Below are 16878 nucleotides of genomic sequence, written 5' to 3'. Positions count from 1 at the left end.
CCAAGTTCAGCAGCTCTCAGATGTGAATTGTAGACTAAAATATATGAAGATTATTGAACAAAAAAAAAATTGAAAGTTTGAGAACAGGAACCAAACCTTGGTTTCTGTTCAAATTTCAATTTCAAATCCTCTGTACACTCTGGTGTCCTGCACCAGGGAGATAACATCGCTATCAACAATAACATAGTCAATGAGACTTTTCTTATTCCTTGCCTCTTCTCTCCATGTGAATTTGTGCACATTTTTATGTTGGAACATGGTGTTAGTAATAACCAGTCCATGTCCTGAACAGAAACCCAACAGATATTTGCCATTATTAGCTTTGCACTTTTCTACAAATTTTCCCAATATATTTTTGTATGTCTGACAATCATTTCCTACTCTGCTATTTAGATCCCTAACAGGGACCAACTTTTCCTTTTTCTAAAGCCTCAAAAAAATTCCTCCACTTCTACCTTAGTAGAACCTTCTGTAGTACTATAGGCACAAATAAGTCTCATTTTCCAGTTTCCCATTCTTATATTTGCCCACATTAGTCTTCTTCAGACTGCCTATCATTCGAGAAGATTAGCCTCGTGTTTTGTGTTGAATGCTATGGCTACTCCTTTTCCTTGATTGTCGTTGCCTGAATATAACATTTTTGCATTTATTGCTCAGAAAGATCTTGCCGGTTTTTGTCTTGTACTTTCAGATTTGTTCCAGTAATTGACTTTTCGCTGTTTGCCCTGGTTCTGTGGTGAAAACAACGGGAGTCTTGTTTAATCGGTGACATTCCAGCCGGCATGAAATTTTGTCATCTTCTACCATCATTTTGTATATTTTGGTTTAACCAGTAAGAATACAATTTGGTCGGCTAAATCCCAAATTACCGTCTCAGCCTCGTTCATTCAGTATCCAGGTAGATACCCAACAGGGTGCACCACGAGAAGATGAGGATTGGACATTAGGTCAAAAGCCCTGGTCGGTTCTTTGCATTCCTTTAAAGGCTATGTGGAGGTCTCCTCCCAGTTATACAGCTTTGACTTTTAAGCATCCCATTTAAGATTCTCCTTAATTTTAATGTCCTGACCCGCCCCACACACACATGCAAATTTGGTAATAATTAAAGAGCCATTCACAACAAGTGCTCCTGCCAATATACAAACAGTTGCAAGGGCACAGTCCAGACCAACAGGTTTCTTTTTGCCAAGAATATGAGCATTTTAAGAATGCGAGTGGAGCTGATCAAACAATACTCTTTATGCAAATACCATGCAGATGTGAAAGGCAGTCGGGGCATATATTTAAAAAAAATCAGCTAACGTCTTTTCATTCCCGTATACGGGGAGTAGGCGAGGCCATTTAGCCCTATCTAACTTTTGGAGACTGAGTGGGCAGTTCAATCTCCACTGGTACCAATCAGAGATAGATGGCCCAAGGCTATCACTAAATTAAGCAGTACACAGTGAAGAGAGACGCGTCAAATGTGCCGCCATCTCGTGGTCCCTAACCCTAACACAATATATTTAATGTCTGAAAATAATGTGGGTTCTACGGTCGATTTTCTTGAGTTTATGGGACGAAAGACCCGAGTTTCCGGGAGGAAAAACCCGCTTTCCCGTGCCAGAGATCCGCTAACTCGGGAACCGTTCGAAAAAAGGCTTAGAAAAATTTCCTCTATTCGGCGACTAGGCTCGAAACAGTCTTCCTTCGTGCGGCCAAGCGCCGTGGTGTGCAAAGGCCACATCCACTGAGCTACACAGGCATATATTTATGATAATCTATTACAGAATTTGAGGGATATCAAAAAGATGATCACTCTTTTGATGTCTTAAAGATTTTCACTTGACTTCTGTGTTTTTTAGGGCATAATTGGTTTATATTCACTAATGGATATTGCTGTTACGATACTAAGCTTTTCTTTTTATTTCAAAAAAGACAACATTTTCCTTGTAAGGAAAATATGTAGGTGTATACTTTGAGTTGTACAAGGGCACAGAAAACATTAATTGAAATATGCATTAATAGATGTACTTATTTGAACCCAACTATATACAATACACAGTTGTTACACTGCAAAACATCAAGTTTAAGAGCAAGTTCTAAGCACAAGGATTTCAGACAGACAATATGCTTATAAGCAATACGGTCATTATAAGCATCTTTCCCATTTTACAGCATAGAAGACACTATTGACTATTATATGCAAGCAAACCTAGTTGAATGTTTATGGCTAAATCTAATTTGTACATACACACCATAAAAGGATATCTTGTGGAATTAGGAATTTTTATAACTTGTTTAAATACAAGAATGTTCCTTATGCTTTTTTTTTTTTAATGGACCTAGGAAAATGCTAGTTTCATTTTTTCAACACTATGGAAATGCTGTAACTCCTATAAATTGGATTACTAGCCTTCACTAATCAGCTACAACAGATTTTTTATCTCCTAATTATGTGTTACAGTTACACAGGATTCGTTTTTCAATTATGTGTATATGAAGGACTTTCTCCAAATGACTTAAAAATCAATGCTCAAATATGAAGATAGTGTGTATACTGAATAATTCAGAGGACCTTATCAGAAAGCCAATCTTCTGCTGCATCCCTCTAGGGGTAAGCAAGGTGGAATTACCATCGACTATTCATAATTTTTTTTAAAACACTATTGAATAGATTATTAATTTTAGTTGCAGAAGCTACTCCATTGGTTCCTTTGAACTAATAAGGTATTCCTGTCAAGTCAACTATAAACTATACCTAAGTTAGAACGTGAATCATCTCATGATGCGTGTTTTGAATGTTGTAACTCGTCCCTTTCCTTGCCAATGTTGCACTGGATGAAAACATATTGGATATTTTTTAGTAATTTCCATATATTTCCTTCATGTATTAGCCATGCAAATGTTGAGAAATGACTTTTTTTTTTTTTTTTGCACCTTCCTGTCATTTGGAAATTTTCTGCTTAGATTTGAATGATACAGCTGCTCTCGTCTGTTTTATTTATCTTGGTAACAATATCAAGACGGTCCTTTTCTAATGCTCAAGTTTTAGATTTGCTTAAAAATGGCATATTAATATCACAGGGAATTACATTTTTCTTAGATCAAATTAAAAATTACTTCCATTAAATCTAATGTGGAAGTGGCCTTTTCCTACCTGAGACCTATTTTTGTTGTGAAAACCAGAATCAGCATCCAATAATTGGCTTTCTATAAAGCAAATTGCAATAATCTCACCTTCCCATAAGTTTATGGGAAGGTGTGATGTTAACTTGAAATAACCTTCAAGAGGTTTTTTTTTTTTTTTTAATTTCGTATGGTGGTTCAACGGCCATGAGCCCCTATTAATGGGAGGCACAGCACCACCTCAACCCCCCTCCCCCAATTTTTATCTGGGCTTGGGACCAGCACAGCTGACAATTCAGACCTATGGCTGGAAGGATTGTCTTAGGTATTCCTAACTGTATTCATGTGTGTTCACAGAGCCGGTTTGCCAGATTAAAAACCCTACTATCCACACCCAAGACCAGCTAACTTGGCTATGGCTGAGGAAGATCCTTAAGCTCCTCATGTCACTGACAGGAATCGAACCCAGGAATCTCCGTGATCACAAAGCCACTAGGCTAACCGTGCAGACACCTTCAAGAGTAAAATATAAGTTCAAATTATACTTTAAGACTAGCAACTTTAACATTGAACATAGAAATTCCTGTTAAGAGAAGTTCATTATACTTGCCTTACAACGGATATCTTTTTCAATCAAGAGGTTTTTCCCTTTGTAGTTAAAAATTGCATGTACCTTCTTTGTTCCAGGTCCACAAATATCAGGACCTAAAAACCAATGAGACATGGGGAAAAAAAGTTTTTTCCATTAATCTATTATAATTTCTTTAAAAAACAATTATGGTTTATTAGTTTTATTTGTAGAATATTCCATTAAAGAAATAAATCTAGGAAATTAAGCAATGTAATTTCAAACCACTATCAAGGTTGTCAACCTAATCAATGATATCTTTATTTTGAGATTTAGAATTCAGATACTACACAAAAAACTGCAGGTAGAGTTAGACAAATGAAATTGTTAGCTAACTGTTCGAACCTGTTAGGAAATGAATATTTGCTTAGCAACCAACAGGTGTTGAATCTCGCTGTGGGGATGGATGGATTGTGTATATCCAAATCATTGACTTTTGCAGAATCATGCGAGACTGACAAAGCATATGGCTCACAGAATGTGGAATTATTCAAGCATAATCATCGTACAGATTAATAAACTTTGTTAATAAGATCCAGGAAAGGGACTGAACACTATTCTGCTTTCATATTCTAAATGCTCAACACTATGGAAGTAGCAATTTTGAACTTAATTTCATTTCAAAAGAGGTCTGTGAGAGCCAATTCAGAGGGAGGAAAGGACAAAGACTGAGCAAGCATTTCAATTTATTTGTAATCCAGAAACAACCACAGCATCATGCACAAAAAACCTTGTCCCCCCATAAGCCACTGGTAAAAAAATGCATTTATTTGTCAGATGCTTCCAACTTTATTTGTAATTAGTTTCATCAACTAGCCTGGATTAGCTTCAACAGCCAAGATCACATCTATATGTTTCTCTAGTCCTTTGAGCAATAGATGGTCTAGATTTATCCCCACCACTATAGTCTGCAAAATAGACAAAGTTCAAAACATTATCACCATATCTTCGTTGTAGGCTACAATGAAGATATGGTGATAATGTTTTGAACTTTTTTTGCATTAAATCTACATGTTTTTATAACTATTTATTTACATAGGTACTCCATGGAGTTAAAATACTCATTCCATTTCCCTATCCAAGTAATAAATGTTGCCCTTAATAACTACATTCTTAGACAATTTTCAAGTGTGATCCCTTGTTTTCCCCCTACTCTCCATATACTGAAAAAAAATCCTGGATATCAAATCTTATAGAATCACTTTAGTAACTTAAAAGTTTCTATCATATCCCCTCTCCTCTGCTAAACTGTCAGCTAAAACTCTGCAATCCACAGGTTCAATCTAGTCTCATAGGGAACATTTCAGACTCACTAGCTTGGTAACACTCTGGGCGTCGTGGTCATTTTTCCTCTTGTGGAATCCAATCCAGTACTTATTTTGTTGATCGTTAATCTTGTCTTCGAGCAATATGCCCAGCCCCACTCCAGGTGTTTCACTCTTCCTATGATCTGGTTTGATTTCTTATCCACGTATTCTTTTTGTGATCGAGTCTTGTGATTCCAAGCATACATCTTTCTATACTATAATTGTGTTGTTCTTAATTTTAGAATTACAAAAATAATTTGCAATGAAAAAACAAAAATAAAATAAATTTATAAAAATATAGCAAAAATGCAATATCTAAAGATAATTATCATGGAAAGGCTTAGACGTTGGTTATACATTTTTAGTAAATAGCTCAAGGAAATTACAATGTATACTAGGAATCGTTGTATTATCCTAGTATACAATTCCTAATATATTCCAATAAACCGGATATAGTATTGGTTTCACCAATACAGCCACTCTGGTCTTGCAGACCATGCGCTGGAAACCCACCATAGAATACGGTGGAAAAAAGCCACGATATTGCTATGGTGTATTATCGTGGCTTTTTATGGAATCACAAATACGAAAGGCTTTTCATGGAATCAGCCTCAGCCCTAAGAAACAATCCAAACCCCAACAAATTTGGTTGCATGAGATTGCCCCAAATTTGGGAAACCTACATCAGAAGACCTTCAGCCTAATTGCTCAAGAATACCAACATTACCCACTAGGGGGGCACCATCAGGACTTTTGGGAGAAAGAATAGCTTCCTGCTTCATCCTCATTTACTCTTTGTTGTGCTTGCATGCACGTGTCTTGTTTTTAAGTTTCTGTGAAAATGGCAACGTGACGTTGCCAGTATATAGAAGTGTATTAACATTTATTTTAATGTATATTAAAATAAATATACGTTTACGTTGTATTTCTTAAGCTATTTCTTAATAGCTTAAGGAAATTACCTAGTATATGTTGTAATTTCCTTAAGCCATTTAGTTAAAAAAAATTTTTTTTTTTAAAATAATTAAAACAGTCTATATAAAATGTTAACACTAACAGTTCAACAGAATGCCAATATTTTAATTTAGTAAAAATATAATATAATTTTATGATGTTAAAAGTTCAAAGTTTCTCTGAAAATTTTATACAATATGACAAACCTCTCATACTCAAAAATAAAATACAATGAAATACTGAAATAATTAATAATATCATAACATCTATGAACAGACCATATTTTCATTCAAACTGGAAACAAAAACAAACTTACCAAACATTATGAGATAGGGACTTTCTCCATGAAGATCTTTTTCATCAAGACTACAATCAAATATCTTCAGGTAACCACCACCACAATCAATGTTTTGCTCATGTTTTACAGTAAACTGGACTACTAAAGTTTTGTCTTCATTGCTGAAAGGTTCAAACTTGGTTGATACACCATAGAAACGAGCATCTTGGGATGTCTGGATTCCTTAAAAAAAATAATTAGAAAGTTTGAACACAGTATAAATACATTTATTTTCTGAGAGATCACATAACTTGCAGCATGGTAATCCCATACGCGAGGTTATGAGGCTAAGAGAATGAATATGTTTTTCACGAAAATCATGGAAATTTTAGTCTAAGAAAGAGAGAAAGGATAATGCTCTTTTTAAAAAGCTAGTTTGGTAGTTTGCTGTGTTTATACTTGCTTGCAGGAAAATGGAAGCATGAGAAGTGATGAAGTAAACCAGGCAAAAATACTCTGAGATCAAAGTGCAGAAACACTACTGAGAATGTGTAATTCAAAGATAATTTTATGTACTAACTAAAATTACAGTATTTTACTCAAAAATACCATGATTCAAGTTTATCATGAAGTATTTTTAGCAAAAATATAGTTTACTAAAAAGGTTGTTCAGTCAATGGATGTCATGCATCTGCCAGCCTAAGGAATGTTATCAGGATATTACAAACAAAAAGCCCAGCCATGCATGAGGGAAAATTTTCTTTTAGTAAAGAAGACTTAACCACTGAATTTGGATTTTTGTTCTCCACATAAACAGCATTTAAGACAAAAGACTATAGCCATAAGCATGAAGTCAACCAAAATAAAGTAAAATAATGAAAATTTTGGGTTTAGTAAAAAAAAAAAAAAAAAATTTACGGAGAAAAAAACAGCTTCTGGACCTTTTCTAAACCAGCTATCCTTCCAAATATACTGGAGAGGTCTATTCTGCTCTACGTAGATTGCATTACAACCTAAGCTAAAATAATCACACTAATTCATGCATGAACGATGAAAATAAGCTTAGGACAACTGCACAAGGATTGCATGTTGAATAGTTTACAAGTGGTCTGTCTTGATCAGCTAATATAGAATACAATTTGGCTATCAGCTTCCAAGTTACCAGCTTAATATCCTATTAAGATATCAAGGTGCACCACAGGAAAGATGGATAATAAGTAAGGCAGTATTAATGTTCATATTCCTTACATGCAATGTTGATCTGTTGATTCATTTTTGTGAATGAAGTTTTTGTTAAATCTTTCATTTTTGTTCAAGCAGGCTACATGCAGAAATAACTAAATCTATATAAATAGATCATGCTATTTTGCCACTTTTTGTCCAACTATCAGGTGTGAATTTGATCATCCTTCCACATTTATTTCAAGGATGAGAAATGAAATCTCAATAAAACAAGATCTAACCTGTTCAAAACATGTTAACAATGTTAATGTATCATGCTACACCAATTTAAAAAAAAATCTTTAAAAATATAAAATAATTTCAATATTTAAAAACTTACCCTTATCTTTCTCTGGATCACCAAAAAATTTTCCAGCAGTTAACACAAATTTCCCTATTTCTCGGCCTTTATGTTCTGACTGTATCCATCGCTCTGCCCATTTGTCTGCAAAATAAATGCCAGGTTATAACAAACATAAAAACAGGTTTTCATTCTGAAATTCCTATTATAGCAAACTCAGGGACCACAGTAGTCAGTTAGTCACTTTTCTATAGCAAGTTCAGCATGGTAGCATACTTATTGCAAGTGGTAAGGAATTTAATTTGTAGCTTGTTATAGTAAATGAATCAGTGGCATTTGCTATAATACTGGTTGTAATTAAACAGGAAATGATTGCAGGTCAATCTATTTTAATTAGTGAAAAAGCCACTTATTCAACAAACGGAAACTACATAGCTAGAAATGTTGCAAGCCCTTTATTTCGTCCACATTCAACTCAATGGACTTTCAGCCAAGTAATTTGGTTTGTTAGTAACCTAACTCAGCGCTTCCCAAACTGGGGGGGCGTAGGTTTTGTTGAGGGGGCCGTGAAATAATGAAACCAAATTTAAAATGTTTTAAGACTAAGTAGATTTTTATTTTAAAAGAAACGTATTTAACTTTTATTATTTCTTTTTTGTTATTTTTTATATTTTAATGGAAAAATTCACACATTGGTGTTGGTTCACAAACTTTGCTTCCTGCGTATTTAAGTGCTTAATGAATATTAGTATTGCTTATTCGTATGTTTCATTTCAAAGCAGTGGTTAATTGTATTTACTTCAAATGCTCTCCATGGAAGCTCCAAATCTCCTGTCCCTTTCATCACGCGTTCATAATCAGGGACTGTTGATATTGACTTTATATGCATATCAAAACTAGTTTTATATTATCACTGTCATCCGAGCTAGTTTTCTGTTACCAATAAAAGTTTCGTATATACTTCACACATGAAAAAAAAGCTTAAACAAGTTCATGTGAGGAGATAGAAACTAGCTTGCAGTGGCAAACAACACGCCCTCCCTAACAGCCACTATACTGCAGAGGCAATAAAAACAAGTAATTTTATTATGCCAGTGAATAAGGTAAGAGGAGTCTGTAATATATTTCTCAACAAATAGTGCAATTAGAGACAACTGGGATAAAAACACTAATGAATCACATGTTCTCTCATACAGAAACTATGTTGTATAGACTGAAACAAAACCATATGTTGCATGGCAAACACAGTATCTAGCTAAAAACTATTGTTATTAATTAGATGTGTGCGAGTTTGATTTCCCAAGGCAGCAACAAAATTCAACCGAATATGTTAAAATTTGTAAGTGTTAAAACTAAGTTATATACACACACACACACACAATGAATATTATGACAGTTTCACATATGGAATTAGGTTGAAGAGAATTAGCATTTGAAGTCAATTGTCAACTATGCTTTTATCTTTTGGTTGTGCGATCTTTTGTTAATACCGTACCAATCATATGCACGTTTTAATAACCTGCCTTCGCTGTTTCGCGTTAAACAATCAGAAGAAGTAGAAACAGACTCAAAAAAAAGGACAGTATTTCATATTTTACCAGAACAGCCCGCATTGTCTTCAGAACCAAATGGTAAGAGGCAAAAAATGTAATATATGCATTTGATTTTTGCAATATTCGCTGTGTATGTTTTGTATTGAATATAAACACAATAAATATTATAATAATATATCTCTCTATTATGATTTTTTTCCAAAGGGGACTGAAATGTTTTAATTTTTGCAAAAGGGGGTCCTGACATCCAGAAGTTTGGGAAGCACTGACCTAACTATTGCTGTAAGACAGTTAATCTGCATTATGCAATGTCAATTATGTTCTACCAACCATTTTGCCTGTTTTGCAAGACAAAACTTTTTTTTAAAACACTGGCTAACTCACTTTATTAGAACATTATTAATAAAGGACAGATCCTAATAAAGGTTCTATCCTAGGAAGGATCCAGACTCGGGTCTTTCCTACCAAACAGTTCAATAAGTTTTGAACTACAGAGGCCAATCGAGCTGGATTAAACCCAGATTTAGTTTAAAACAACTGTTATCCTAAAGCAAATCTATTTGAACAAATATTGGTCTTTTTTTTAAAAAACGGTTCAATTTTTAAACATTTTAAAACAAAAGATCAATACTTAACTGTCAGTTTGATTTTTTGAAAGCAATGGGAGTTTCGTTTTAAAATTATTGAGAAGTAATTTTGTAAAAATTATCTAGAAGCCTGTATGCTGATAAATTTACCTGTTTTGCATTATTATAGTTGTGTTAAGACCAGCCTATTTAGCCATCACAGGATAATTTGGTTGCATTAAACTGACCCAAAATTTGAAGTATGGAAGATGAGAAATAGTCACAGGCAAGTATCCGTAGCGTGCATTTTACACACTAAGGGCAATATTTAAGATTAAGTTGCTATGCTTTAGCCTCATTACTTGGCATAATGCATATATTGTACTCTCCCCTGATGACAATTTCGCTGAGGAAAAATTGAAAATATTAAATTTATAGTTATATCTATGTTGTAATTTCATTAAATCGGTAAATCATTAAGTGCAATTTCCAACCCTCTACACTTGAAATTATCTCTCATTCAAAACGTTCCAAGCTTTTTTGTGTTCATGTTTCAGGAAAGCATCTCATACATTTCTAAAAACCTTGAGTAAATGGCCCAAGGTTAATTGGTGATTATGAAGGCCACATGTGTATTAGAAACAATGTTTGTTGCTTTCTAAGGACCAGATATGCATTGATTACTTATTCCCAAAGCCTTAGAAAAACAAGCTCATGAAGCAATCAGATGATAATTGTTTCCCTGTGCAGGATCCTCACCTAGTTTTGTGATAGCAGTGACAATGGACTTGACCAAGAATCTAGAACAGGGATGCACAAACTTGTTAAGGCCAAGGGCCACATAGTTCCACTGCTACTTATGGGAGGGCCGCCAAAAAAAAAAACAAAAAAACTTGAAAGTTATCTAACATATATTGTTTATTTTATTTATACCTATCATAATTGTTACAAAAAAAGTAATAAAAAGTAAGTGAATTTAATTTGATGCATGGCATTTCATTGGTTTGACAATTGTTTTGATATTTGGTTCGAGTTTTGTACTAGCCAACCGCAAAATTGATTCTAAATTTTCAGTCAAGCGGTTCCTATTTTTTGATTTGTTAATATTAATGACTGAAAAAGTTTGTTCACAAATATATGTTGAGCCAAAGAGGCCCAACATATTTGTTTATTTATAATTGTTTTAAACGACATGTCATTACCTTTCGTTTGATCTGACAATGAACTCATTCCAATAAGCTCCTCACTTACCTCAAACTCTTGCGTTATTCCACGTGCAAATATTAACAACTGGGCTATGGAAGTAATGTCAGCTGATTCATCAATAGCTAATGAAAAATAGGCAAATTTCTTTGAATAAGATGTTAATTGGTCCTTTACATTTTCCGACATTGAATTTGCTAACATTTTTGGCTGATTCAGGACAAATTTTTTTAGCAGCTATCTCAAGGTAATCTTTAATGAAATCTCCGTCTGTAAATGGTAGTCACCTTTTTGCTATAAGGAGAGATATGTCAAAACTTATTTCTATTGCGATTTCCAAATCTTGAATAGGTTTTGTAAACATCACTTGCTCACCTGTCTCTACAAGGACATCACAAGAACGTAGTTTAGCAGATTCTCCCAAAACAGTTAGTCCTTCTAGGAAAGACATTTTACCTATTAGCTTTTCAACTGTTGTACAGATGATTAGAAAAATTGCTATATTTAATGGTATCATGTCTTATTATTTCTGTTATAGAATGGGTTATCAATGATATCATTAGTTAGCTGGGAATTTGTTCATGCTAGAGTGGTTTTTTGTTCAGTGCAAGAGCTCCCCCACCAATCATGGAACCACTCTCCAGAAAGCAAGCAGCAACTGCATTCTGAAGTAGAACACTAGGGCTACTGCAGATGCTATAGCAAACCTCAGGCCCTGTCTCAAACCATGGGAAAGGAGACTTAATGCAGCACACTTAACCTTGCAGGCAAGTCCATATTAGCTAATTAATCCTGGTTCAACAAGATGGGTTTGCCCACCTTCTTGAAGCAGAGGAAAATAGTGCAACACTATTAAGATTGCACCTTTTCTGGATGTCCATAGGTTGCATCACACAACATTGGATCCCAGTGATGGTAGTCTGGAAGACAAAAGATAGTAAAAGACTAAATAGAGCAAAGAATATGTAAAGGAAATGAGGAAGAATGAATGAAGAATGGAGGGCATTTCTACCACAAATAGGTGCCACACAAGGGACAATATTCCTGAGTGCCCAACTTGACACTTAACATGATGTTACCTATTTCCAACCTATCACCTTATTATAAATCATGTGACTAGAGGTCCAAAATTTTATATATATATATATATAGTCGGGTCTCTTTTTATGTGGTAGATATGTTCCACAGAAAACTGCATATATATAAAAAAACTAACTTACGTTGAAAAATTAGGGATATGTTCCATTATTTTCTAAAACTGCATAAAACCAAAGCAATGAATTAAAATCAACCTAAAATCACATAAAAAAGTTTATAAAAATTTTTCCAAATGTTAGTTACTGTTAATGATTCGTTTTCTAGTTTATCCAATATAAATTGGAAAGTGTGTTTGATGTAATATTTTTTAAAAGTAAAAAATTATGCTTTGATCTAGGTTGAATAATACTTGTTGTATTGGGTGGAAAAACACTACCTGCACATTTGGATGTTCTAAATGCAGATGACTTGGTGCATTGTCAACAATCAAAACTTGACAGAGCTTTTTGCTTCATATATGTTTCCATTTTTGGTACAAAGCAATTATCGAACCATTCAGTAAATACAGCAGTTGTTACCCAGGCCATCCAACAGCTGTTGGATGGCCATGGCCTGGGTAACAACTGCACCTGTTTAAAATCTTTGCCTTTTAGAGCACATGGTCTTAGAGATCGATTTATTTTTAAGAGTTTCAACATTTGATCCTCTGATGCATTGCTACAATGTAATAACATTATTCGATATTTGCGATGCAAGTTCAACTAGGTATTTTCTTCCAAAACAATCCCGTTTCATCAACGTGAAACACTTGATCAGGCCAATATCCACCATCTTCGATAACTTTGGCTAACTTCTCTTGAAAATTTTTGGCTGCTTCACCTGCTGTTGCAATCATGCCTGTAATCTTCACGTTATAAAGTGCATTAATGCTTAAAAACCCAGTTAGCCACCCTTTGCTAGCTGAAAATTCTTTATCAGCCTGGGAAACGGAAGTAGATGGCTCCAATTGCTTCTCTATTCATAAAACTGAAGAGTTTTTTTGTTTAATTAAATAACCACTTGTAGGAATTCTTTAGAGTTAATTCTTCAGTCTAAATTATGAGCTCTCGTTCTGTTTTTTTCTAATAAAGCATCTCTTGAGTACGATAATAATTTGGCACTTTGTTTTGTGCCAGAAATGAGATTTTCTTATTGCAACTTCATTCTATTTAATTGCTCTTATAGTAGATTCGTCTAAATTAAAATGTCTACCAATCGCCGTACATCCTCTCCTTTTCTTAGTGATCTAAAATTGCAATTTTCATTTCCAAAGAAATTGCTTTTCTTTCTCCATTGGGCCAAATCAAATCTTTAAAATAAAAATTTGCAAAATTTAGACTTATGATAATAAAAAGACAAACACTTACTCACATGCAAAATTAAACTTCATGGACACTCACTGCTTACACATTATGCCAGAATGTACTGCAACACGCTGTTCAACAGCGTGTTGCAGCACATAAGTTTTGAAGTTATGCACAGCATAACTTCAAAACCACATAAAAAGAGACCCATGTTTTTTTTTTTAGATAACCCCTCTGCAACTTAACATGTTTTATTTTAGATAAAAAAAATCTCATTCAGTTTCACTCATCTTATTCATCTCTTCTTCAAATTTTTCCCAAAGCAATAGCCACTATGCACAAAATGTTGTTTTGGATTTACTGCCAAAGCAACTTCGGGCTATGAGGCCTATGTATGTCTGGTAACTGCATGTGTTCTTATGGGCAGTTTGGTTTGCAAGATATTAAAACCACTACCATCTCCATATGAGACCAGCTTACCCACCCTCAGTTCATAAGCTCTGATAATGGTTCTCATTCAAGATGGGATATAAACCCAGGATGCATAAAATGCGAACCGTTAAAGCTGGAGCTCTATGGCTTGCAGGACAGAGAATTTTAAAACCAACCCAATTCTACTGTTTTATCTAAAAACAATGAACATTAAGCAGTAAAACATTGATGATATACAGCTAGAAAGGTAATTAACATCGCTTTTGAAGTAGCAGTGTTGTCTTCTATTGCTGAAATTTTTGTATAAAACCTAGTAAGCAGTTAATAGTGAAGATAATTATGTTGCTAACAAATATGATCCTGGATACTTAATATTTCTGGGAAAAAATAAGAGATCCAACTTCAGTAATTAGCTTCATTAATTTTAATATTTTCACATTACTTTATTCAAGTATGAATAAGAAAATATATTCATAAACAATACATGAATGTATATTGAAATGAAGGCATGCTAAGTTGCTTATACAGTAATACTTCAATTAATGCTCAAGATGCATTGCTAGAAGATAAAGTGCTAAATGAAACAATGTTGAGCCCTGTAATTTTAACACAGTAAATAGGGACAGGGGAACACATGACCAAGAATAAACAAGTTCTACTTTAATTTTAAGTTATTTTTATGTTAAACTTACCTTTCATTGCTCTTAGTGTTTTGGAACGATACACAAGCAACGGTTTTAATCTGAAATCACCATTGGAGTTACTGTTCAGAAGGGTTAAACGGTCTTTTGCAGCTTTGAATCCTGGCGCTCAATTCAGTTTGTGCAATATAAAAGTGCACATTTATATCACATAAACGGCATTCTCTTCCAGAAAAGTCCCATTTCATCAACATTAAAAACTTCAGGAGGATAATTTCCTATTTCAATTACGGCTCTTAAAGTTGATGGAAATGCTGGAGCAGCTTCTGTATCTGCACTTGGCACTTCTCCAGTGATTCGAATGTTATAGAGGTTGCTTTTTTTTTTTTTTTTAAATGTATTGAACAAACCTCTGCTAGCTGCAGAATTTTCTATCATAATTTTAATCAGAATATGATTAAAAATACTACTGGCCTTTTCCATGATTATTGACTGGCATATTATGTCTGGTTTCATCATAAATCCAAATGGAAAGATATTTCTCCATTTCTTCTGGAACAGGTTACCTTTGTTGAACATTTAATTTTGTTCTTAAGTAGAAGAAATATTTTAGGTGGCTCCACTGACAACCTGACATTCACCTTTTTCTAATCACATCAGCACCTGCATTTTAATGTCGAGCAAAATGCTTTTTCTTATCGATTTTGTCTTGTTTCAACCTCTCACTAGTTGGTTCAGGAATAATATATATGAATCTAGGGAAATACAGCAGTAAATCAAATCAACGTAAATGTAGCACTTTTTTAGGCTTTGAATAGTACCACATTATATCAAATCATGGAATATTTAGTGCTAGTTAGGGTTCAGAAAAAAACCCACGTTATAGCAAATCAGCATTAATGGATCTTACTGTATGTGCAAACTGATTATCTCATGGACATAAAGGACTTATCTTTCCTCTATGTCCATTTATTATTATTATTATTCAGGCCTCCATGGAGTCAAAAGACTCATCGTGGGAGGTCCTTCCTAAGAAACAGTCTATCAAGACTCATCGAGTGGAGGTCCGTCCCTAAGAAACACAAAGCCTATCATACCATTCCTTAAACTCATTAACCATTCTCGCTCTGACCACTCCATCAGGCAATGCATTCCATGGTTCAACCACCCTCCATGCAAAGAAACCACTCCTCACCCTCTTGCTCACAGTTTCCTTTTCGTAACTTCCAGGGATGGCCTCTTGTCATCACTCCTTCCCGCTGTTCAACCAAGCGAAAGAACTCCCCAGTGTCAACCATGTAACCACCTCTCAACAGTCTAAAAGTCTCAATCATATCACTTCTACCCACCAAACTCTGCAAGTCCACAATCCCTCAGCCGATCCTCATAACTGAAAGCATCTTTGTTATCCGCCTTTGTACCCTTTTCACAGTTAATTTATCCACTTCAAATCTTAGGGACCAAATCTGAGAACAATAGTCCAAGTGTGGTCCCCATCAGGATCTTATACAACGGAATAACTGTTTTATCTCTGCAGGTCAGCGTCCTTCTCATTATTGCAGCAATCCTCTGTGTTACCTTCACCACCTTTGCAATGCGTCCCCTAAATTTCAGATTTCTATCAATCATCAATCACCAGATCTCGTCTTGCCTACTTCCTCAAGTATAACTCCTCCCATAGAGTATGCAGTGTCCCGTCGATGTTTCCCAAACCTCAAGACCTTACACTTTAGGGCTACCGCATCTGCACTATTACAAATAATCCTTCCCAGCTTCGCTTCATCCGCAAACAACTGAATATTGCCTTGCAATCCACTGACAATGTCATTGATATAAAGGTTAAACAATATAGGTCCCAGTACTGAGCCCTGTGGGATCCTACTTGTAACCCTCTGCTTCCTTGAAACTGCCCCACCACACACAACTCTCTGATATTGGACAGCCAATATCAGAGTTGTACATATTGGACAGCCAAACCTGAATCCAGTTGACCAACCTGACATTCAGACCCATGTATTGCAACTTAAATATCAGCTCATCATGTGTCACCCTGTCAAATGCCTTCGCCCAAGTCTAAGAAAATGGCAGTCTATGCCTTTCCCTCATCTAATGCTCTTGTAACTTTATCATAAAAAAGCTAGCATATTGCTAAAACAAGAGCACCCCTTTACAAATCCATGTTGACTCTCACAGATAATATTATTGTCATCTGCCCAATGCTGTATATGGTCCCTCACTACTTTCTCCAAGAACTTACTGATGACACACAAACTGGCCTATAATTAGACATTTCCAGTCTGCTACCA

At 34.8% G+C, this 16878-nt stretch overlaps 1 protein-coding gene across 2 annotated transcripts in view; it reads right to left on the bottom strand.

The window, feature by feature from the left end:
• The window catches only part of Calr (calreticulin), a 49419-nt gene that overhangs the window by 17748 nt on the left and 14793 nt on the right, over positions 1-16878 (bottom strand). For both annotated transcript variants that reach the window (XM_090414504.1, XM_090414505.1), the window contains exons 2-4: positions 7836-7940; positions 6314-6517; positions 3719-3813 (exon numbers count right to left, since the gene is read on the bottom strand). In XM_090414504.1, the coding sequence (XP_090270630.1) occupies positions 3719-3813; positions 6314-6517; positions 7836-7940 (404 nt within the window). The remainder of the gene's footprint in view (positions 1-3718; positions 3814-6313; positions 6518-7835; positions 7941-16878) is intronic.

Source organism: Typopeltis vanoorti, chromosome 25 (assembly GCF_054136105.1).
Source record: "Typopeltis vanoorti isolate ZY-2024b chromosome 25, IOZ_Tvanoo_1.0, whole genome shotgun sequence".
Classification (NCBI taxonomy): Eukaryota; Metazoa; Arthropoda; class Arachnida; order Uropygi; family Thelyphonidae; genus Typopeltis; species Typopeltis vanoorti.
The sequence above is the reverse complement of the archived record's forward strand: the minus strand, read 5'-3'. Positions and strand labels throughout refer to the sequence as shown.